Genomic DNA, 25,350 nt, shown 5'->3' with positions numbered 1-25,350 from the left:
CTCGGGAGGAGAACTGGGGCCCTCGGTCTGAGACGATGTCCTGTGGAAGACCAAAGACTCGGAAGACATGATTAAACAAAAGTTTCGCAGTTTCAAGAGCAGAGGGGAGTTTGCACAGTGGTATGAAGCGGCAGGCCTTGGAGAATCTGTCAACTAAGACCAAAATGACCGTGTTACCTTGTGACTCAGGGAGACCCGTGATAAAGTCGACTGCCACGTGGGACCAGGGACGCCGGGGAATGGTCAGAGGATGCAGGAGACCCTGGGGACGCTGTCGTGGGTTCTTGGTTCTGGTGCAAACCTCACAGGACAGGACAAATGACCTTACTTCCTTCTCCATGTTAGGCCACCAGAAGCGTCTTTTCAGGAAGTCCAGGGTCCTCCGAGCTCCCGGGTGGGCGGTGAGAGGGGAAGAGTGACCCCACTGGAGAACCTTGGCCCGGGCTTGATGTGGGACGTACAAGAGGCCTGGTGGCCCCGTCCCAGGACCGGGGTCCTGGCGTTGGGCTCGTCGGACAGCCTCCTCAATACCCCAGCGGACAGGGGCCACAATCCGGGACACAGGGATAATAGGCCCGACTTCATTCTCCCTGTTAGTGGCAGAGAACAGTCTGGACAGTGCGTCAGGTTTGGTGTTCTTGGAGCCGGGGCGGTATGAGAGGGTGAAGTCAAACCGACTGAAAAACAGGGCCCACCTAGCCTGTCGAGGGTTCAGTCTCTTGGCTTGCTGGAGGTACTCCAGGTTCTTGTGGTCAGTCCAAACCAGGAATGGATGTTGTGCTCCCTCCAGCCAGTGCCTCCACTCCTCAAGGGCCAGTTTGACCGCTAGCAGTTCTCGATCCCCCACATCGTACCGGGACTCAGCAGGACTCAGGCGGTGGGAGAAGTAAGCGCAGGGGTGCAGCTTTCCTTCCGAACGTTGAGAGAGCACCGCGCCGACACCACTGTCCGAGGCGTCCACCTCCACGATGAATGGTTGGGAGGTGTCCGGGAGAACCAGAATGGGTGCCGTGCAGAAGCGGTCCTTGAGGTCTTTGAACGCCTTTTCTGCCTGAGGAGACCAGCCATAAGATCCACCTGTCCCTTTGGTGAGGTCAGACATGGGTGCTGCCACAGAACTGAAGTTCCTGATGAACTTGCGGTAGAAGTTAGCGAATCCTAAGAACCGCTGAACCTCCTTAACGGACTTGGGAGTAGGCCAATCCCGGACGGCCAGGGTCTTGGCAGGGTCCATTTGGAGTTGGCCTGTCCGTACAATAAATCCCAGAAAGGAGACCTCGGGAACATGAAATTCGCATTTCTGGGCCTTGGCGAACAGATTGTTCTGTAGCAGCCTCTGGAGAACCTGGCGGACATGGTGGCGGTGCTCCTGCACGGTCTTGGAAAAGATAAGGATGTCGTCGAGGTAGACAAAAACGTATAGGTTAATCATGTCCCTTAAGACGTCGTTGATTAGGGCCTGAAAAACAGCTGGTGCGTTGGTGAGTCCGAAGGGCATCACCTGGTATTCGTAGTGCCCAGACGGGGTGTTAAAGGCAGTCTTCCACTCGTCTCCCTGTCGGATACGGATGAGGTGGTATGCGTTCCGTAGGTCCAACTTGGTGAAGACGGTGGCGCCTTGGAGCAGGTCGAAAGCTGTGGACATCAGCGGAAGGGGATATCGGTTGCGCACAGTGATCTTATTCAGGCCCCTGTAATCAATACATGGTCGGAGCCCCCCATCCTTCTTGCCGACAAAGAAGAAGCCGGCTCCAGCAGGTGAAGTGGAGGGTCGAATAAACCCAGAGACCAGGGCATCTTTGAGGTATTCCTCCATGGCCTTGCGTTCTGGCTGAGAGAGTGAAAACAGTCTGCCACGAGGAGGGGTAGTCCCAGGGAGCAAGTCGATGGCACAGTCGTAGGCCCGGTGCGGAGGAAGAACGGCGGCCCTGCTCTTGCTGAATACCTCCTTGAGATCCCAGTACTCTGTGGGAACTTGAGATAACTCGGTGAGATCAGGGGGCTCGGCAGGAGACACAGGAGAGCTAGAGAGCAGACAAGAGGCATGGCATGCAGGGCCCCATTCCACAACCTGGCTTGTTACCCAGTCTATGCGAGGGTTGTGGCGAGTAAGCCAAGGAAGGCCTAGAATAACTGGGAACTCAGGTGAAGGAATCAGGTGCAGGGATATTTCTTCCTTGTGACCTTGAGACTGGAGGAAAACTGGAGAAGTAACTTGGGTGACTCTTCCATCACCTAACGCTTGGCCATCGAGGGCAGACACAGACAGTGGGACTTCAAGAGGTGCAGTCGGAATATTGATGCTTTGGGCGAAGTGAATATCCATAAAGTTCCCAGCTGCCCCTGAGTCTATCAAAGCTTGACAAGAGTGGACAGACTCACCCCAGGAGATGGAGACCGGGATGTAGATTCCTTGGCCAGGGAGTCCGGGAGAGAGGGTAGGCCCCGTCACAACCCTCCCTCGGCTGGACGGGGCGGTCCTTTTCCCAAGAGTTCGGGACATGATGCTCGGAAGTGACCAGGCTTGCCACAGTAGATGCAGCACTTGTCCCTCCTTCTGCGCTCCCTCTCAGATGCGGAGAGGCGAGTACGACCCACTTGCATGGGTTCTGGACAGTCACTGAAGGAGGTAGACGGTCTCCAGGTAGAGGTAGGGAGGCTGGGGGGGCTCAAGGCTTGGTGGCGTTCTCTCATCCTGTTGTCCAGACGAATAGCATGTGAGATGAGGGTTTCGAGGTCACTTGGGCATCCAATAGAGGCCAGACCGTCCTTGATGGGGTCAGACAGACCATGGTGGAAGGCTGACACCAGGGCAGTCTCGTTCCATCCACTTACTGCTGCGAGTGTTCGGAACGAGATGGCGTAATCTGCGACGCTTCCTCCTTGCCGGATGGACATGAGCTTTCGGGCTGCGTCGGTACTGATGTCTGCCTGATCGAAGACCCGAAGCATCTCTTCAGAAAACAGCTGGAAATCAAAGCACTCAGGTCCCTGTCTTTGCCAGATAGCAGTAGCCCAGGCTCGCGCCTTACCAGCTAATAAGGTGATCACAAAGGCAATCTTGCGGCGATCTGTAGTGTAGGTGGTAGGCTGAAGCTCAAAGGTGAGTTGACACTGGGTAAGGAACTCTCGGCACTCACTGTGCTTGCCGTCATACCTCTGTGGTGCAGGAAGGCTGGGTTCGCGAGGTGAAGAAGGCAGCATTGCAGGAGGCACTGGAGCAGGAGTGGGAGCTGGATCAGGAGCAGGAACTGGATCAGGAGCAGGAGATGCAGGCAGAGATGTCAGCTGTGCCAAGGTTTTCCCAATTTGCTGAAGCAGTTCCTCGTGGCGAGCGAGGGCCTCACGTTGGCTGGTGAGCGTACGTCCATGAGCGTCCATGGTCGCTCCAAAGCGTGTCAAAGCTGCCATAATTCCCTGAAGGTTGGCCGGGTAGACAGTTGAAGCAGCCTCTGCTGAGTCGGTCATGACGGAGTCTTTCTGTTAGGGTTTTGCTGGGATTCGAACCTGGTTCGTTGGTGTGATAATCCAGCAAACCCCCACTAGGCCACCAGGGGGATGACTCAAATGCAGAGGCGTGAGGCGGAAGTAGAAAAAGAATCAAAAGGTTTATTTAAACTATATACACTATATACAGGGCAAAACAAAAGACAAAAAAAAAAACCAAAGAGTATAATCCAAAAGAAAAGCAAAGTGCAAAAATACAAAAGCTAAGAAGATCAAAAAACACAGTACAAAGGAAACTGGAGATAAACATAACAGCACAAAGACTCCGTGACAAGAGGACTGAACTCAGGGGTATAAATAGACAAACTAATTAAGGACACAGGTGAAGATAATTAGGCAATTAACACAAACACAAAACACAGGAACAGTGGCGGCCTCTAGAGGCCAAAATAAACACGACATGAAAAGGAAATAACAGCGGCCTCTAGAGGCCAAAACAGTCCTAGTCCTAACAAAAATCAAATGAACCCAAGTAAACATGCCGCGGCGGGCAACATTAATAACCAAATTGCCTTACCTTAAAACGCTGCCTTGACCACAGGACGACTCGCAATTATTCCACTTAAATCCACACGGTTTAACACATGGGTCATTCCGTGCCAACTCACCTAAGGGTCCCCACATCACCGTCTCAGATTTTGCTCAAAAAATTCTATAATCAAGAATCATATGTTTGTACCACACATGCAAAATATTAGCTCCCAATTCATTGTAGTTTTGGAACTACAGGCCTTTGAAATTTTGATGTCAAAATACCACATGACGAAATGGTTCTTTCCCCAACTTCAGAGACCCATAACTTTTTATTGCAGCTATCTAGACAGTTGTGTTTGCAGATTCTTACTGAATGATACCCACTCTTTTCAAATCTGTTGCCACAAAGCCTCTGAAGGACATACGTTTTGCATAATGGGAAGCCAAAAATGACGTTTTGGCCAAAATCACTTAAAATTCATTAAAACTCTAGGGGGCATAGTAGAAATATGAAGCTAGTTAGATTTTTTTCCTCACTACATAGTATTTGTAGGGTTGTTATCTGTTCACAGAAACATATTTTGCCATGAAATTTCAATTCCTGAATTTAAAAATTTTTTTTTAACATCTTACGTCCTTTCCGAGGGGGCTAAAATAGGGCATTTTTGCCATCTTATTTGGTCATGTGGCTAGGGGTTTAGGATCTTCTAATTTTTTGTGAAGATGCTCTCATATAAGATGTAACTACTCCCTGATTTTTTTTTAACAAATGCCCCTTGCTTCATATTTTAATAATTTGTTTTGTACATGGACAGTTTCATCATTTTTCACTTTTTTCCACATTCAGAACTCTGTAACTCTAAATTGGAAGATTCCTGCTAGCAGCTATTTCAGATTTACATACACTGACACACAAATTTTCATATTTTAGTAGTAGTATGCCCAAGAAATTCATATTTTTCTTTCTATTGGGACCTAAAAACAGCTATTTGGCCAAAAATGACAAAAACGCTGGGCAGCTTTTAATAAACAAGGGAATAATGAAGGGGTGTTTTGCACACAAATTAAGGCTCATAAGAACCTAATCTAGGCATACACATTTCCTGAACAACTTTTACTGTATTGTATAGTATTTTTTGCAATTAGAAAATTTTAGGTATAATTGCAATTTTTGTTGAATATCCTTGGAAAATATAGAAAAATAACAACAAAATTCTGGAGTAGTATTTTTAATATACTTCAAGGTTGTGTAAGCACAAAACATTTAGCAATGAGGTTTTATTTGCATATTAACACATTCAATGATCCATGATCATGATGTTGAAAAACATCACAAGATTTGTACATAATTTAAAGTCAAATATGGGCATCCGTGATAATGGGTAATTCATTCACAGGCAGTACAGTTTCATGTGATGTGCTAAGACACTCATAAACTGTCATCTAGTAGTACATAAGTTAAAACTTAAGTCTTTCACAAGTTTGAAGTCATCCTCTGTTAGTTGGTATTGGCGTCCCCCATTTGCTAAGGATATCATTGCTAATATATATATATATATATATATAATATATATGGATAGAAAAAGTCACCACATCTTTAATTTATGAGGAAAATAGCCCATTCCCTCCAGAACTTGAAAAATATCAAGTCAACATTTTTGTCATTTTTGGCCAAATAGCTGTTTTTAGGTCCCAATAGAAAGAAAAATATGAATTTCTTGGGCATACTACTACTAAAATATGAAAATTTGTATGTCAGTGTATGTAAATCTGAAATAGCTGCTAGTAGGAATTTTCCAATGTAGAGTTACAGAGTTCTGAATGTGGAAAAAAGTGAAAAATGATGAAACTGTCCATGTACAAAACAAATTATTAAAATATGAAGCAAGGGGCGTTTGTTAAAAAAAATCAGGGAGTAGTTACATCTTATATGAGAGCATCTTCACAAAAAATTAGAAGATCCTAAACCCCTAGCCACATTACCAAATAAGATGGCAAAAATGCCCTATTTTAGCCCCCTCGGAAAGGACGTAAGATGTTAAAAAAAATTTTAAAAATTCAGGAATATAATTTTCATCGCAAAATATGTTTCTGTGAACAGATAACAACCCTACAATTACTATGTAATGAGGAAAAAAATCTAACTAGTTTCATATTTCTACTAGGCCCCTTAGAGTTTTAATGAATTTTAAGCGATTTTGGCCAAAATGCCATTTTTGGCTTCCTATTATGCAAAAAGTATGTCCTTCAGAGGCTTTCTGGCAACAGATTTGAAAAGAGTGGGTATCATTCAGTAAGAATCTGCACACACAACTTTCTAGATAGCTGCAATAAAAAGTTATGGGTCTCTGAAGTTGGGGAAAGAGCCAATTTCGACGTGGTGTTTTGACATCAATATTTCAAAGGCCTGTAGTTCCAAAACTACAACATAATTGGGGGCTAATATTTTGCATGTGTGGTACAAACATATGATTCTTGATTAGAGAATTTTTTGAGTAAAATCTGAGACGGTGATGTGGGGGAGTTCCTGAAATTTAGGTGAGTTGGCACGGAATGACCCACATCTAACACAGCTAGCAAGCTGGATATGTGCTAATATTGTTGTGCTTGTTTTCTTCCGTAGATGCCATTTTTACATTACCCAGTCCCACATCCAAAAATATGACGTAAATATATGTTAATTGTATTATTATAACTATTAGCAAGCAAATCAAACAACATATTAAGAAATCAATATATCAAATCACCCGACACGTATGAAAACAGAAGAACTGATTTTTTACTGTTGCGGAGATATCGCGGGAGTAGAATGGATGACGTATGCAAGGCTACGGTGTGCCTTAGGGGACAGAAGGGTTCATTTTACCTTACTGTCACGTCAATGTTATTGTTGTTTTATTGCCATTGTAGAAATATTGTGCACGTCCCTTTCGACAAATGACAAAAAATCGTTTCATATCGATATTATGAATTTTGATATCGTTTGACACCAATATCGATATCGTGATAAAAATACGATATATTGCACAGCTCTAATTTGACGTGCCCACTCGATTTTTAAATCGTATCGATTTTTTGCCCAGCCCTACTGCCAGGTCACTCTTGTGTGTAGTTGTCGATGTTGATTTTCAAAGTAACTCTGTAAATTACACAATGAAGAATAATAATAATCAGCTAGCATTGGCCTTCGCTAACGCTACACCAGCTGGAAGGTAACTGGACTTCCGTGCTAACAGCACCGAGTCACGGGCAAGCTAGCATTGGCTTTAACAGCACTGAGTCGCGGGTAAGCTAGCGTTGGCTTTCGCTAATGCTACACCAGCTGGAAGGTAACTGGACTTCCGCGCTAACAGCACCGAGTCACGGGTAAGCTAGCGTTGGCTTTAACAGCACTGAGTCGCGGGTAAGCTAGCGTTGGCCTTTGCTAACGCTACACCAGCTGGAAGGTAGCTGAACTGCTGCACTAACAGCACCGAGTCACGGGTAAGCTAGCGGTGGCCTTCGCTAACGCTACACCAGCTGGAAGGTAACTGGACTGCCGTGAGCCTTCAACTCGTTCGGTATCATGCTAGCTGAATGGAATATATCTGATATACCACTGAACGCCAGCCAATATTATTTAAATATGTCATTCCGATCCATGTGTTCCATATGAAAAATGCAAGTTTTTCAATACAAGAAGATAAACTTTATATCTTCAAGCCAACGTGTGATCTATTCATTTTATTTTTAAATTTATATAGACACATTCACAAGCAAAGTACCCAAATTTATCAAAATTCATCGATTTCCTCGTGAGTGGCATATAGAGATTTATGTCCTGGTTTTGGTTCTCCATGTCCCAGCTGTAGCCCGTATGAAAAATACGAGTGGTGTATTTCCCAGTAAAACACTCGTGTCCATATAATATATGGGATTATTTCATATTCAAGTATTCCACAATTTTCACATCTTGTGTATTGTTGTGAATATTAAATACTTAAAGTGCTCTGTTTGGCTTGGTGCATCAACTTTAATTTAAAGTGCATATCCTGGACCAATTTCTTCTTTTTTTTTTTTTTATATGACAGTATGTCCCTTTACACACTCATCCAGAAGGGTAATTTTGCACAAGGCCATCTGTCTACAGCAGAAAAAAATAAAATAAAACGAGTCTGGAAAAATCCCAAGGGAGTCTGGAGCCAGAATCGTGACGTCACCTGCGGAAGCGCCAGCAGGCTGCGCAGGCTTGCACGGTTTCAGTGCACAGCCTGTGTAGACCAAGTTTAGCAGCTAGCGATTTTGCATTGAAATATGGAATTGTCACGTGAGCGCAATGTTACTTCACCTTTGGATGAAGAATATAATGAGATGTCAGAATTATTTCTTACCCTGGTAACAGTCAACTTGAGTTACCGATTTTCTTGGTCTTTTTCTCGGCTCTGCTTGGTCCCCACCTTCGAGGGCCTCAGTGGATGCGGCACTTTGCCTTCTGTCAGGGGAGACAAGCACGGCTGGCTCCTCTGGTGACGCTGACACAGATGGATACGGTGTTGCTTTGGGCATTCTGACAGATGGAACTGCGTCTTTTTTCAGATCAAGTTGCCTCACGAAGCCCATTTCTCACTGCAAATAGTTCTCAAAGTCGTTGGGCCTTGTGAAGTGAGCACCGCAGATAATGCTGTAGCATGTAGCCAGTTTTTCCGGGTGCCTCGCACAAAGCGCTCCCATTTCTCTCTCGTTGTCCGGTCTTTTGGAAAACAATGAGTACTAATCCCATCAAGATTGGTGTTGCTACACCCTCCTACGATACATCTGTTAACCATTTTAATAATTACGTGATAACGTTGAAGAAATTTGCAGAAAACCACCAGGTCGTTTTCTCATAAACAAACCAGCGCTGACATAGGATTCAGAAGGAGACGTCCCGCACGCGACGTCACGAAAATTAATGTTTGCCGGGAAATCCAAATGCTGAGTTTTTTCAGAGGCGGACCAATTCACCTCAAATGGCTTGATTTCAACTGAATTTTTCTGGTATTGCGCAAGGTAAAAAAATTGCGCAAAATGTGACAGATATTTGACCAAAGTTTAATATAAAATAGGAGAATTGCGGGCGGCACGGTGGTGTAGTGGTTAGCGCTGTCGCCTCACAGCAAGAAGGTCCTGGGTTCGAGCCCCGGGGCCGGCGAGGGCCTTTCTGTGTGGAGTTTGCATGTTCTCCCCGTGTCCGCGTGGGTTTCCTCCGGGTGCTCCGGTTTCCCCCACAGTCCAAAGACATGCAGGTTAGGTTAACTGGTGACTCTAAATTGACCGTAGGTGTGAAATGTGAGTGTGAATGGTTGTCTGTGTCTATGTGTCAGCCCTGTGATGACCTGGCGACTTGTCCAGGGTGTACCCCGCCTTTCGCCCATAGTCAGCTGGGATAGGCTCCAGCTTGCCTGTGACCCTGTAGAAGGATAAAGCGGCTAGAGATAATGAGATGAGATGAGAATTGCATTGATCTTGCTCCTGAATTTACCCGTGATATGCACTTTAAAGTCAGTGCTTTAACAGGACTGCACTGATGGTACATGTGCGCAATGAAAAATTACAATATCACAAGAACTAGCAATTGTAAAGGAATACTACGATGAATATAACCAATATCAGAGAACACACTGAAGGTTTTTCCTGAAGAAATTGATTTATATTGCTGCTCATCACTGTTATTCTACTAAACTGAACCCATAAGAGTCAGGTGTGTCAGGAAAATAAACAGCAGTTAAGACAATGCTGATTTAAATAGTAATGTTATACTGTAAATATGTTTGGAGAACACATTTAGGAGCCACAGTACTTTTTATAGTTGATCTGCAGAAGCCATTATTGAGTCTTTAATCAACTGCATTCTTCCTTAAAGTTTGATTTTTTTTTTTTTTGAAGAAAGCTGCAGTAACGTCACCATCTCTGCTCGGTATTTCACAGGTGGTTGTAAGCCGAGGGAAATCCTTAGTGGAGAAAGTCGTTAAGCAAGTGAGTGCTTTTATTTACTCTGGAGGTTCTAGACAAAGCACATTGTCATGTGGATTAATTATCATTGTAGATTCTCACTAACTGTTCACAAATGTTAATCAGTTTACTGATGTGTAATGAGGTTTTTTTTTTCTCTCTCTTTTACTCCTCTAATTTCTTAGGAGCGTATTCAGATGAACAGAATCCTGTCCAGTGCACTGGAATGGGGTGTAAAAATCCTCCACGTTGATGGTATTAATTTTATCTCACCAACCCTCATTTTGTTGCTGACGTACGTTTGTTTAAAGGAATAGTTTTGGACTAGAAAGTGAACGCTGATCAGAGTAAACGTTGTATTGACTCTTTGCACGCTCGACGTTTTAAGGTTGTTTTGACATTTTTATTCCCATTAATCATAGCTGATTTACCTTTTCTCCTTGTTTTGAAACAGATGTCATTTCTTATATTGACAAGAAAAAGAGCACAATTGCCCAAGTCCGAGCAGCGACTCAGTCAGTGAAGAAAGCTGTAAGTGTCTCTTGTTGATTCTAACACAATACACTCGTAGAAAGATGATGTAATAGGAATTAATTTTGCACTGGAAAATTTCTTTGCAGTCTTAACTGAATCTAGTAGTAAATTTGGAGTTTGTAAATAATAAAGATTTTCATTAGCAAGTGGAAGATTTTTCTCTTGTGTATTAAAGGCAGGGCTTTGAACCGGTTCAAGGAACGAAAACGAAAACCGGGAACTTTTTCTATTTCACATGGAACAGAAACAAAACCAGAAACTTTATTATTTTTTATGTTCCGGGACAGAAACGCTTATTAAAAATAATGGTAACCGGTTAATACCGGTTTTTATTTCGTTCCTCAAAGTTTCCGTAGCCTACAAATAAAAAAGCCATTCTTCTCCTGCGCAAGTTTCTATGACCCGCTGGGGTTCACTTCCTGTGTGACGTTCGCTGACTGAATGGAGAGAGCGGGAAGGTGGACTACTATCACGTCTCCATTACTGAGTGTCTGAGCAAAGAAGTGCCTGAACGTTGCAACCTCCCTATTGGCTGTTTGTAAAAATGTATCAGTTGTTGCCCTTCCCACGGGAATCATCGCGGGCTCGAGAGACGAGACCTGACGAGTTAGTTCGTTGGTAGCAGAACAAAATGTCTGGACACAAATCGGGTTTTCAGAAAAGGAAAGAAAATAAACGGAGGGTTGAAAATACAAAAAAGGAGGCAGAAAATGCAAAACGAGTTTTAAGGTAGGACAAATGGTTACTTTTTAAGGCAGCCCGCCGTGGCTGCAGGCTTTCAGTTGTCATTGAATGGTTACTTTTCTGAGGCAGCCCGCCGTGGCTGCCTGCAGGCTTATTTATTATAGCCCATTTAGTTAAAATAGTTGATATAAAGTGTTTATAGTTATGTGATGGTTGTCCTGATTTAGACTGGTTTTTTTTTTTTTGGAGGGGGGGGGGGTGTTGCGCAATGTTGCACCCGGGTCCAGATTAGGGCAGAACCGGCCCTGGCTACATTTCAGGTGTAGTTTGTTTTATGTATGTATGTACTTGCATAGATGTGTACTTGGTCTTCCAATATGGCACCTAACAAAATCTCGCGGCGCGGTGACGTCATGCGGTAGCCCTCTATAGGGCCTGACTAGCCTTTGGTAACACACTAAACGAATTATCTTTCATTTTTGGCACTTTTTCTGTTTGTGTAGATGGGAAGACATACTGAGAATCCAAATCACCAACATTTGAAATAATTGTTTTGAATTATTTCTTGTCTTATTTAATGAAGGTTGTAATAGAATTAGCCTACATTTGGCTTAAGCTGGATGAGACAGAGACATAACTTTATAGCCATTTGTTAAACCGCTGACAGGGAACGTAATTAACCGTTCCGGGAACGAAATTTTTTTGTTCTAACCGGTTCGGGAACGTCTATTTAATGGTGGAACCCAAAACCGGAAACGTTAAAATTCCGTTTCTGTTCGGAACGAACCAATAGGAAAAAAATTCTGGTTCAAAGCCCTGATTAAAGGTGACATCCCCTTTTCTATAAGCTGAGGTCTTAATGAAATGTCTGACAGTGCTTTGGTAAAAATACCAAAGGATAAAGCACCACAGCTCCTCCATGACAGATAATCTTCTGTAAATATGTGTTTTTTTTTTTTTTTTCTGTGACGCAAAACATTATGTGAAAAAGGAATAGAGGCTGAAAATGGAAACATGGTTCCAGCTAGCAGGTTTAAAGGTGACACATATCCCTTTTTTTCACAAGTTGACACAGTTCCCTGAGATCTTAAGTTCTATCTATCTTATTTGCATTTAACCCATCTGAAGCAGTGAACATGTGCGCGCGCACACAAGTGAGCAATACTACAGTGCCCGGAGAACAGTTAGGGGTTAGGTACCTTGCTCAAGGGCACTTCAGCCCAAGGCCGCCCCATGTTAACCTAACCACATGTCTTTGAACTGTGGAGGAAACCCACGCAGACACAGGGAGAACATGCAAACTCCACACAGAAAGGCCCCCCCGTCGGTCGCTGGGCTCAAACCCAGAACCTTCTTGCTGTGAGGCACCCGTGCTAACCACTACACCACCATGCAGTGGTGCCTTTCTCACACCCAAGGTCACTTTACAATTAGGGAAGGAAAGGGGAAAAAATGAAATGTCTGTGATTTATGTTTTGGTCAAAATAGCACAAGGATGAAACACCGCAGCTCCCTTCTCACCCTGTCTAAACAGCTCTGTTCAAAACGGCGCATTTGAGCGCCTGTTCCTTTAAATGATGATGACCCACTGCTCACCACACACGCACCCCTTGTGCTCGCCAATCATGTAGCACTTTCCTCATGAATATTCATATGCAAAGGAAATTCTCAAGCCATGAGTGGAGATACTCATGCCCCTTTTCCACCAAAGCAGTTCCAGGGCTGGTTCGGGGCCAGTGCTTAGTTTGGAACCGGGTTTTCTGTTTCCACCGACAAAGAACTGGTTCTGGGGCCAGAAAAACCGGTTCCAGGCTAGCACCAACTCTCTGCTGGGCCAGAGGAAAGAACCGCTTACATCAGTGGGGGGGGGCGGAGTTGTTAAGACCAACAACAATAACAAGACCGCGAAAGATCTCCATTTTTAAGCGACGAGAAGCAGCAGCTGTACAAACGCGAAGTCATTTTTTATTATTATTATTATTATTGTTGCTGCTGCTGCTTCTTCCGTGTTGTTTTTGCTTCGATATTCGCGCCAAGGTTTATGCAAACGTAGCGAAGTAACTGACGTATACAGCGACGTAATGACGTGGCTTCCCTTAGCACCGCGAGCGATGGAAAAGCAAACTGGTTCTCAGCTGGCTCGCAAGTTGAACGAGTTGTGAACCAGCACCAGCACTGGCCCCGAACCAGCCCTGGAACTGATTTGGTGGAAAAGGGGCATCAGTGGATAATTCTCATGAGCTCCACTTGTGATGTAGAAAGGGGAAACAAATCTGAACAGCTTGTCGAAGCTCATGTTTTCTGAAATAGGAGCACAGAAGAAACTGACTGGGTGTCTTATTTCAGAGATTGTCGGTTTGTAGGTACTCCAGATACCCGTGTGCACAAGCACTGAAAAAGTGAGCTTTTCATAACATGTCCCTCACTGTAAAATGGTGAACTGTTTTGGAAAATAATTTGGTTTGACTAGATGTGAATGAAAATTGTGAGTTGGCTGTTCTCCGGTTGATATACAGTATTTGCACAATATTTTTCAGAACTTTGAAAGTCACTTTTTGTTATACTTTGTAGGTCAGTAATTTAGTAATTTTAATGTTCTGTTTTAGGCCAAACCTGAGCCCACAGATGGGACTGCTTCTCAAAAAAGCAAACGTAAGTAGAGTACAATGCATATGTTATTATACATGGGGGGGAAAAAAAGTGTTTACAGACATTGAATCAGGGCCCGTTTACACGAGGACGCTGTCGGGTAAAAACGACTAAATATTTTATCAGAAGTGCCTTTCGTCTACACGGGGACGGTGTTTCCGAGGCTGAAAAACGGATAAAATTGAAAACGCCTTCCAGAGTGGATAAGTTAAAAACAACCCCCGTTGCATATCCGTCTAAACTACCCAATACGCGAAACTCTGCTCGGATCTGCTCACGTCGGGTACGCGTTTACGTCATACATATGTCATATACTGTACATGCCAGCCCGGGAAGTAAGAAAGTAAGTAAAAAAGAGCATGTCTGATTACATCGATCCAACGGACCTTCAAGCTGCCCTGTGTTTTAATGCAGTAGATGTGTTTTCCTGCTCACCCGCTCGGCTGGAGCTCCTCAGTTTGGTGTCGCCAAGTTACACGCACGCGCGTGTGCGTGCACGCGTGCCGCCTATTCAAGCCGCTCGTGAAACCATAAACCCGAGACTGAAAACAAAACTAGCAGCCGAACGGGTTTATTTTTCCTGAGATGGACACTGCCTTTTCTCTTCACCGAAACAAGAGTGAGTGTTACTTAATAAAGGCAGATTAAAAGAGTTTCGGTTTGCTCCTGCTCCTCCCTCGAGCACTACAGTACCTCAGCCGGACCGGTGTTCTGTAAAGTTATCCTAGCAAGTTCGCATACAGACCATTTTTTATTATTCAAAACAAGTCATTACAAATTATTTGACTCTGCCAAAGACTTGACCAATACGCACAAAACACAAAAATCGGCAAATGCGTGAAATTCTCACCGATTTTCTATCAGCCCAGCTGATCGGTGGGACAAAACTACTGTTGAATTTTCCTACCCTCCTGGATTTCGTGCATGCGCAGTAGGCTTGGTAGGACAAATCCAAGAGGTAGGATAACTTTACAGAACAGCGGCGCAGATGTGCAGATCAGACAAGACGGAAGACGTTGCGTATGCGTGCAGACATAGCAGAGACATTTATGCGTCACCGTATAGATTTCCTCCTTGAAAACGGTCGTGTAGACGCGGAAAAAAGTGAGAACGAAAACGGACTTTTGCGTTTTTGTTTCAGACCGTCCCCGTGTAAAGTGGGCTTCAATCTCTTATACAGTTTTAAGAACCAGAGTTTTGGTCTGTTCCATTTTACTTGATTTGGGTTCAATTTCAAATAATGAGTACAATAATTAATAACTCGTTAATTCTCCTAAAACTCATGATTTATTTCTTGAATTAAGGTTGAGCTGATGCTGTTTGCTCTGTACTGCTGTAAAAGACATGATTATCTATCTATCTATCTATCTATCTATCTATCTATCTATCTATCTATCTATCTAGCTGGACGAATCAATCGTCCCTTCGTGAAAGTGGAGGACTCTAGCAGGTACAAATCTTTCTTAAATTCAGTTTCTATGTAACGAGTAAAAGAAATATTATATATCAGGTGTTTTTGAATTTCCTGTTTTTTGCTCATTTCTTTTGATTTTATTTTTTTAGACACTACCGTCCCTTCTATCTCCCCATGGCCAACATGCCTGTGTGTAACTTCAGATCTGCTGCCCCCTGCAGTCCGTTCTTGGAAAAAGATAAAGCTGACGCTGGGAAACAGAAAAAAGTGCATGGGTATGGTCTGGCAGGCAGAGTCTGAGAGTCTCCATTTCCCAAATAAAATGAACATTTGACATGACTCTGTGTGTCATCAAGAATCCAGTTTATTTTCAGAAACACCTATGGTTAACGTTGCAAGTAATATTTTTAAAACAATAGACACGGTATCACAATCAACGTTTGCCAGCTTGAAGTATTGTAACTTTTACAAAAATGTGCTTGACTGGGCAGATTAGGGTGTGTGATTTAAATACGCATACATTTGCATATTAAATAAAACCAAAGATCTAGTCTGCTGATATGAGAAAATGTTTTTCATTGTGAAACTACTCATTGTGAAAGAGACTTGCAGAAAAAAAAGTTTAATCAAGACACTATCTTGCATTGTTAATATATTATATTTATAATGCATATACACACACAGGCTCATTTTTTTCATTATTCCAACGGTTTCATTTTGAGAAATTGCTCTTTAATATCTTTCTAATTAGTAGTACAAATGAACATCTAGAACCTGATATTTTTGAGTGTAGATTAAAAAAAATGACTGATGGAATAAAAAAGGTTTAAAAAATAATTACAATATGGTTTAAATGGTTTCTGTTTAAAGGGTTTGTAAAGGAAATTGAATATCATGACATAAATTGACCTCTCAGCAAGCAAGCTTTTCAGGTACTGTATGTGACATGATGTGATTTGGGGTAATTTGCCTCAGGTCTAGGGGAGATCAACGGGAGAAGAGCAGGAAAGACCGACACCGAGGCCATGAGGGAAAGGGACGGAGGAAAGGGGGCTACTGCGAATGCTGCCTCGTCAAATACGACAACCTGAAAGCTGTAAGTACCGGTGCACCTTTGTAACAATTTGTCTAAAATATCTGTACGTTTTAACTGTAAGCAGGCTTTGAATTCTGGACTAACTTATCCCTCATCTACAGCATCTGCAAAGTGAGCAGCACCAGGCTTTCTCTAAAAGTGAGGAGTACCTGGTGGTGGATAGAGTCATCTCAGGACTCACCTGTGATTTTGCACACATCAGCCCCCAAATTAAAAGGTACTTCCACTCATGACCACTAGATCCAGACAATGGCAAGAAAAGCAAACCGTGTTACATAAGGCATCTGTTATTGAAGTTTTTGTCCTGTTAAAACTCCTAGGCAACGGTTTTAATTTTATGCACATTTAAAACTTTATATGTTAAAAAACCCTCTGTAATTTTCTTCTGGTCCCAAGAAGTATTGTTAATAAGTAAGAATTAAAATAAGTTAGCACGGATCGTGGCGAATTTCTGTTCGGCTATTTTCGTGACCGCTCGGCACGTGACGTCATTTAATCCAAACAAACCGCTTGAGTTGAGTTCACTTCCGTTTACTTACATTGCCGTTCGGCTTGAGTGCAGACTCGCGTTCAGGAATTTCCAAAGAAAAACCCCGTGCCTTATTGTTGTGCAGTGAACCGTAACAACGGGACCGGTTCAGGAAGAAGTTTTTACCTTTTTTCGAGAGAGGTGAAGAGGCAGAGAGAGCGGATTGGCTTTTTCTGGAAGAGGAGAAGAGGCGGATCGAGAGGATTGGCTTTCCGAAAAAGGAGAAGAAGCGGAGCAAGTGGGTTGGCTTTTTCCGAAAGAGGAGACGAGGCGGAGAGAGTGGATTGTGCATGTGAAGCCAGAGGGTTGGTTTTTTTCCGGAAGAGGCGGAGAGAGTGGATTGTGCGCGTGAAGCCAGAGGGTTGTTTTTTTCCGGAAGAGGTGGAGAGAGTGGATTGTGCGCGTGAAGCCAGAGGGTTGTTTTTTTCCGGAAGAGGCGGAGAGAGTGGATTGTGCGCGTGAAGCCAGAGGGTTGGTTTTTTCCGGAAGAGGCGGAGAGAGTGGATTGTGCGCGTGAAGCCAGAGGGTTGGTTTTTTCCGGAAGAGGCGGAGAGAGTGGATTGTGCGCGTGAAGCCAGAGGGTTGGTTTTTTCCGGAAGAGGCAGAGAGAGTGGATTGTGCGCGTGAAGCCAGAGGGTTGGTTTTTTCCGGAAGAGGCGGAGAGAGTGGATTGTGCGCGTGAAGCCAGAGGGTTGGTTTTTTCCGGAAGAGGAGACGAGGCGGAGAGAGTGGATTGTGCATGTGAAACTAAATCAAGCAGTCAAAGAAGAAACGGACCAGCAACGCTCAAGCAAAAAGGAGAAGATTGGAGGTAAACATTTTTACTTTTGCTTGCAATTGACAAGTCAAGAATCCTGAGGGATCCTGTACAATCATTGTGGAAATGAGACAAAGGGATATTTCCTCACTTAGAGTCGGCTATAAATAGTATAATGCCACGGATGGCAGGCTAACGTGGCCTACCGGCGCACTGTCAAGTAATCGTTACCTATATCCACTCGGGAGGGCGGTTTAATTATTCTTCAAAAGGGCTCTTATTTAGTATTACGACAAAAGTAGGAATTTATCATAACTACCAGGATAAATCGTTTGGGCGCGAGTCTTGTTGAGGTCCGGGGTCACCGTGATCAGAGTCGGCCGAGTCGCTGTCCGATTCCGAGTCAAACCAGTGAGCCACATTCACCGATTGCTTCGCAACGGCCACAGGTTCAGACATGTATGGTTTCACCTCTCGATATTCAATTTGGAGAGTTCCTACTTCAAAATCGCTATCAGACATTTTACACAACCTCACATGACCAAAGTCCGTACACGTGTGCTTGGTTCGCAGGTAAACACAGAGCTGCTCCCGGTCTGTTTGGCTTAAATGACGTCACGACGACGACGGTCCCCTGGCAGTGAAAGTGGGCATAAGTGAGATATAAACAAACCTATGGAAATTGGGCAAAACAGTATATTTTAACCGTTTTATTCAATTTTAGGGTGCAAATTAGACACTAGGAAAATTGAATTCACTTTTTGGGTCGTTCTTCTAGACAATAAAGTTGATCTTCTACGTTTCACCTCAGACCATTGCCTATGACTTTTAAGGCCCGGCCCCACAATACCTATAACTATAAATAAATGGGTCCCCTGTAGATTATGTGGTTGGTGGTCACACCAGACTGATAACAATGCCTATAGCCCAGGCCTGAGTTTATCCATATCGGTGATATTGCTTCTGGAGCGATTTTTCCAGGCCTGGACCCGATCCGATAAAACATCTGACCAATCGGGTAACTGTTTGCATGTGATGTCTGAGCATGTGCTGTTTTTCCCAGGCATCTGTGTACATCCTTGTTGCATCATGGAGGACAAGCTGATAATAGAAGTGTTGAAGAATCCCATGCTTTATTCTCCTTTTCTTCTTTTGGCTTTGCCTTCTCTACAAAATGAGCATCAAAAGCAGCTCTTCCTCACTGTCCGTGTCAGTCACTGTGTGCTGCTGAGTGCACTGGGTGTGCACACAACTGCTACATTTCCCCGTGAAAACCAACAACTGCATATATTTATTTCCCTGAGTGGCAGGACCAACCGATGTTTTTAGTCGGGATTGTGTAGATGTGGTGTGACTGCTCCAGACTGGAACTAAATTCATGCATAGGTATAGTCATTCCCTGTGTCTGAAATCGCTCACTCGTTCACTACTCCCTACTCCCTATATAGGGAATTATTATTATATAGAGGACTATATAGTGAGCTCATTGGTAAAATGAAAAACCGCTTTCAGACACTAGTCCGTCACGCTGGTATTTACGTCATTACTATCGCACAATTAAAACGTGCCAGATCAGTTGGCTGGTGGGTTTTCAAAATAATAAATACACGCATGTATTTTTGTGATAAATCCATATTATACTGAGCGCATTTCCCACATTAATCAATACAAAGTACCTGCATCTTTCATTTTTTAAAATCAAGGCTGAATACTTTCTTCTTTGCCGCTGCCTTTTATTAAATCAAATTTGAGACTTTTTAAATTTGGTTTCTTTCAGCGTAACCGCAATGCATGATGGGATATATTGCTTGGTTAGTGACCATCACTGTACACTACTTTTCATGATGCACGGTGGGATACTTTGAGTGCACTATATAGGGTGTAATTAGCCTGGCAAGCCAGACTAAATGTGAATATTTAGTCTGGCCTCGATCCGTAGACATTTCCGACGGGGGTGGGAGGAACAAACCGCTGTCTTTCAAACTGTCTCTGTGCGTATAGGCCAACACTCTGACCAATCAGCGCAACAGTGACTGTGACGTAGTCAGAGCGACAGAAAGCAGTGGGGGAGGCCTTGAAATAAATAATCTTTCAAAATGCGCATTAATTAATAAACAGGTTCTAGATATTAAGAAGTTTGGAGATAATGACCACAAGTTTGGAGTCTGTACCACATATTTAACATACACTTTTTTTTTTTTTTTTTTCAAGGGTTTGCTTAAACTGTTTTTGAGAGTTTTTATTTAGTGGTGTTTGGTGAAATAATTTCCCTTAAATTTAAAATAACGGGAAAATAAGAAACAATCAAAAAGTAATGTTTCAAAGCTGTTTATTAATTCTTCGTACTGCACAAACTAGCCCCATCCTTTTGGCTACGAGCGGAGCCAGCTGGTAGATCAGACTTTTGCCATAGCCGGTCGGCAAAATAGCGAAAACGTCCTCCTTGAAAAGGAATGAGCGGAGAGCCTCTTCCTGCTCATGTTTCACGAAAACTCCAAGTCTAATTCTTCTAAAACTGATTCCAAAGCGGAGTCAAACGCGCACTGTTCACTAGCGGTAGCCATCTTTCCTGCTGTGCTTTCTCCAGCGTCGCGCAGCCTTGTCACTCCTGCAAAAGCCCGCCCAAAGAATCCAAACAAAAACCTTGCGTTGTGATTGGCGGGCACGATTTGATGCCCGGGGTGTTTTTGTTTATATGGTGCGAGGCTAGACCCATTTGCTTGGCAAAAATATTTTTGGCTGCTAGGCGGGTGGGTCTAGTTTACTAGGCTAGGGTGTAATAATCCTCGCTATCATTTCGGACAGCATTACAAAATGGCATCCTCACTATATAGTGCCCTATATAGTGAATAGGAAGCGATTTCGGACACAGGGATAGTTGTAGTTCTAGTCATCGGTGTTGTGGGACCGGGCTCTTACTCTAGCTGTAATTCTGCAGTGTAGTATAGTGGGTTTTATTTATTTATTTATTTATTTTGTCCTGTCCTATTAGTGTTTCCATAGTAGTACAGTATTATTTCTTTACAGTTTTAGCTCAAGATATAGACGTGTTCATTAACAAACTTCAATAAGATGCATTCTTTGTGTATTTGTTAAATTGATGTTTAGTAAAGCTTGTGTCCGGATCGTTCTCAGGGACGCTGTTAGCTATTAAGGGCCAGTAATGAAACCTTGAGTATGAACCGATACCCTTTTTTACTGCTAAGCTTTAAATATGAATCAATTTGCCGTTGAAGCACTTTTAATTCATAAGTATGGGGAATAATCCTACTCAAACTTTGTAAAGACTCGACTATACGACAGGAAGAAATATACAGTCATGATGCATGCAGCAGGAAAAAAAAAACCTTAATTGTTACAGTGCGGAGTTTAAAGTAAGTGTATTTCTAGTGTAATGCTGCTCAAAACCTTGCTACCTGCTGTTTTGGTGGCTAGTGCTGTCCTGTATGTCTACATTACAGTTTCAGGAGGAATGTTTTCATCCCGCTATATACAGGATGTGAAGACAATAAATATAATCTTGAGTTGCACTGTAATGTCCTCAAACTATTTGCATTGTCTCTGCTGCAGGGTGAAGTGCAGCGTCACCTCCCCGCTCATCATCCCTGGACCAGCTGTAAGGAAGGACGGAGAACCGGGGGTTGAAGAGGAGGATGTGACTGACGAGACCCCGCTCTGGGGCTCTCACAACACACCGCAATTAGTCCGCAAGCGCTCCAGAGAATTCTCCCAAAGTCCCAAAGGAGACTCGGCAGGACAGTCCGACACGTTTCAGAAATCCAGATCGAAGCGCGGATCGTTTGAATGGGATTCCAGTTCTAATGCTGCTTTACAGAAGGCTTTGGGTACATCACTGTCTAACACCAGACAAGACTGTCTTTCTGAGTGCCTGGGTAGAACCAGGACTTTATTACACGCTTGTTTGGAACGCAGGACTTCACAAAGCACACTGCATGCTCGACTTTCAGACCCTACAGGGTTCGGTACGACCCGCAGTTTGTTTGGCGCCGGGACGTCTCGCGTGGCGTCAGAGCCGTCTGTAATGTCAGACTTTCAGACCGCACCAAAGTTACGTTTAGATGGTACAGAATGTACAACCGAAGGAGGTTTCTGTAAATCAGGCAAAGCACCTGAGGATACACACCGTGAACTTGTCACAGAGGAAATGCCTTCTTTCAACACGGACATTCTGCCTGGAGTCTTGAAAAGAAAAGTGCGGGCTTTGAGGCGGAGACGAAGCACACCTTCAGAGCCCCTGCGTGGCCTATCTGTAGAACCTCAAACCCTTCAGTGTCTCGGAAACGTTTCTGAGTCTCGGAGACTCTCAGCATCTACCCTGGACTTATGGGAGCTCTTCCAATCCAGCGACGACATGGAGGAGGATTTTAAGGGTTTCTACAATTGGTAGAAAAAGGACCTTGAATATGAAATGAGCAGTGTGTGTGTGTGTGTGTGTGTGTGTGTGAGAAATGATCCAGTCTTTTCTGTATACCACTCTGAGAGATAGTCCAGGTCCTAAATGAATGAGCTGTAGAGAAGCGGTTAATCTGGGACAGAGATATTAAATATTATTATTGAAAAAAAAGTTATATAGAGATACAAAACATAAACCCTTGTAAATATGAGAGAGAGAGAGAGAGAGACTTTTTTTGGAGGGGGGGGAGCTTTCGGTATGAAATAAATGCTGCATAGTAAACAGAAACTGTATTTAGAATAAGCAATCTGGAACTTACCTTACAAATGAGCTGAACTAGTCGATTTGATGACTCGTTTTGCTATTAAACCATATTCAGGCTCCATGTGTAGAAACTGTGTGTGTTGGTATTCAGTTTTAAAGAAATGCAATATAACGGGGAGATTTGGACGAGGAAACTGCATTGCAAGAGCTTTATGTTCCGTGTAGCAATGTTGCTGTAATCATGTAGAATCATTCAAGGACTTTTTTTTGGGGTGCTAAAAAAAAAAATTTACGGTACTCAAACTGTCTTATAATAGAGGTCTAAGGACGAGGACAGTTGTTGAATCCTGTTTATAAACGTCTTTACACTACGGCAGTGTTGGTCAGAAAGTGTTGACTAATGTTCTATAACAGCAGCTCTGTAATTTCAATCACGAGTTTATTTTAAAGCGCTTGTTCTAGTACGTTAGCGTAATACACAGGTGCTTCTATCGCAGATACTCCACATAATCTAAGAGTTATCCAGAGTCGCCATTGCTTGTAGCAATTGTCAGTCATAGCAGGGTTTTCATAAATAATGGACGAGTTTATGCTTTCTATACTCTCAGCAACAGCTGAGACGAGCTGTGTTTTTTTTAAGTTATTCTTAATAGAAGTAGAACAGGGCTTTTGAAGAAGGCTTTATTTGTCACATATACATTACAACACAGCAAAATTCTTTCTCTGCATTTAAGAGTTAAGGGTTATGCCTCGGTCACAACCGGCCGTACGTGCTCCTACGGCCGGTCTACGTGCAAAAAATGCAAGGAGGGCGCGCGTGTGACGTGCTGATTTTCGAGCCGTAGACTGGCTGCAGACCGGCCGCAGAGGTTCTTTGTCGTGTCAAACAAATTCTATGAGCGCTTACGTTTTTTTCAGGTTGCAAAACAAACTTACGGCTAACGTGCGTCTTTCTCCACGAACAAAAAAAAATGCAGCGATTTGGGGAAACGCCAAAAATCGCATGGCCAAAAAATCGTACGTCCGGTTGTGACCTAGGCTTTAGGTGCCTTGTCCAAGGGCACTCCTGCCATGGATGGAGAGTGACGGGAAGTTCACTTCCCTGCTGGTCCAGGGAATCAAACCGGCAACCTTTTGGCTTTAACAGACCTTTAGGTCAGGGCTGCCCCTTTATCCAGTCAAGTCAAAGTCCCTCTCACACCAGAATCTGGTCTTCCCAGGCAATCTTCTGTCCCAGTACTAACCAATTAAGGCATATGGAAGTGGCGCCGATCTCCGTTTTTTTTTTGTTTTGTTTGTTTGTTTTTGTTTTTTTGCGCCCTCGGCCTCTCACCTATACAGCTAAGGTTACAATGGGGGGGGCCGATAGTCCTCTGGTAACCATGAGAGTTTGACTTCCCCACTCACATCTGTATTGTGGCATGCCTTGCCAGACGGTCGTAGGTACCATTTTTATGATGGTCTATGGTATGACCCGACCGCAAGTAGAACTCTCGATCTCGCGGTCAAGAAGCGGACACGCTAACCACTAGGCCAAGTCGCGGTCCTTTTTATACAGTACTTATTCATATTAACACCAAGCAAAAGGGGGGAAAAGACTGGAGAGGAAACAACTGGTAGGTGCCAGTGTTACGATAAATGATGATAGGATTTAGCTTGTTAACAGATTGCTGTGGTATAAGAGGAATAAACATGCTGCTAATGAAAATGTTCAACATCAGGGTGGTAATAATAACTGCTTTGTATCAGCTGGCATCACATCAATTCAATTAAACTTTATTCACACATGATATACAAGATAAAATTTACTAAAAAAAAAACTTCGTACAATTATTTACAGTGGTGCTTGAAAGTTTGTGAACCCTTTAGAATGTTCTATGTTTCTGCATAAATATGACCTAAAACATCAGATTTTCACACAAGTCCTAAAAGTAGATAAAGAGAACCCAGTTAAACAAATGAGACAAAAATATTATACTTGGTCATTTATTTATTGAGGAAAATGATCCATATCTGTGAGTGGCAAAAGTATGTGCACCTTTGCTTTCAGTATCTGGTGTGACCCCCTTGTGCAGCAATAACTGCAACTAAACGTTTGCGGTAACTGTTGATCAGTCCTGCACACCGGCTTGGAGGAATTTTAGCCCGTTCCTCCGTACAGAACAGCTTCAACTCTGGGATGTTGGTGGGTTTCCTCACATGAACTGCTCGCTTCAGGTCCTTCCACAACATTTCGATTGGATTAAGGTCAGGACTTTGACTTGGCCATTCCAAAACATTCACTTTATTCTTATTTACTCATTCTTTGGTAGAACGACTTGTGTGCTTAGGGTCGTTGTCTTGCTGCATGACCCACCTTCTCTTGAGATTCAGTTCATGGACAGATGTCCTGACATTTTCCTATAGAATTCACTGGTATAATTCAGAATTCATTGTTCCATCAATGATGGCAAGCTGTCCTGGCCCAGATGCAGCAAAACAGGCCCAAACCATGATACTACCACCACCGTGTTTCACAGATGGGATAAGGTTCTTATGTTGGAATGCAGTGTTTTCCTTTCTCCAAACATAATGCTGCTCATTTAAACCAAAAAGTTCTATTCTGGTCTCATCCGTCCACAAAACATTTTTCCAATAGCCTTCTGGCTTGTCCACATGATCTTTAGCAAACTGCAGATGAGCAGCAATGTTCTTTTTGGAGAGCAGTGGCTTTCTCCTTGCAACCCTGCCATGCACACCATTGTTGTTCAGTATTCTCCTGATGGTGGACTCATGAACATTAACATTAGCCAATCTGAGAGAGGCCTTCAGTTGCTTAGAAGTTACCCTGGGGTCCTTTGTGACCTCGCCGACTATTTACACGCCTTGCTCTTGGAGTGATCTTTGTTGGTCGACCACTCCTGGGGAGGGTAACAATGGTCTTGAATTTCCTCCATTTGTACACAGTCTGTCTGACTGTGGATTGGTGGAGTCCAAACTCTTTAGAGATGCTTTTGTAACCTTTTCCAGCCTGTGAGCATCAGTGCCACTTTTTCTGAGGTCCTCAGAAATCTCCTTT

The 25,350-nt window shown here is 43.4% G+C and overlaps 1 protein-coding gene across 4 annotated transcripts in view; it reads left to right on the top strand.

Moving 5' to 3' along the window:
* The window catches only part of dbf4 (DBF4 zinc finger), a 42,843-nt gene extending 20,420 nt beyond the window's left edge, over positions 1-22,423 (top strand). For 3 of the 4 annotated variants that reach the window (XM_060900255.1, XM_060900254.1, XM_060900252.1), the window contains 9 exons: positions 9,886-9,975; positions 10,137-10,206; positions 10,406-10,482; positions 13,776-13,821; positions 15,223-15,268; positions 15,382-15,507; positions 16,208-16,328; positions 16,430-16,545; positions 21,185-22,423. In XM_060900255.1, the coding sequence (XP_060756238.1) occupies positions 9,886-9,975; positions 10,137-10,206; positions 10,406-10,482; positions 13,776-13,821; positions 15,223-15,268; positions 15,382-15,507; positions 16,208-16,328; positions 16,430-16,545; positions 21,185-22,022 (1,530 nt within the window). In that variant the 3' untranslated portion in view covers positions 22,023-22,423. The remainder of the gene's footprint in view (positions 1-9,885; positions 9,976-10,136; positions 10,207-10,405; positions 10,483-13,775; positions 13,822-15,222; positions 15,269-15,381; positions 15,508-16,207; positions 16,329-16,429; positions 16,546-21,184) is intronic. The other variant, XM_060900253.1, reaches the window with a different exon arrangement.
* The last annotated feature ends 2,927 nt before the right edge of the window (positions 22,424-25,350 follow it).

The sequence above is a fragment of the Neoarius graeffei genome, chromosome 19 (genome assembly GCF_027579695.1).
Source record: "Neoarius graeffei isolate fNeoGra1 chromosome 19, fNeoGra1.pri, whole genome shotgun sequence".
NCBI classification, from domain to species: Eukaryota; Metazoa; Chordata; class Actinopteri; order Siluriformes; family Ariidae; genus Neoarius; species Neoarius graeffei.
The sequence above is the reverse complement of the archived record's forward strand: the minus strand, read 5'-3'. Positions and strand labels throughout refer to the sequence as shown.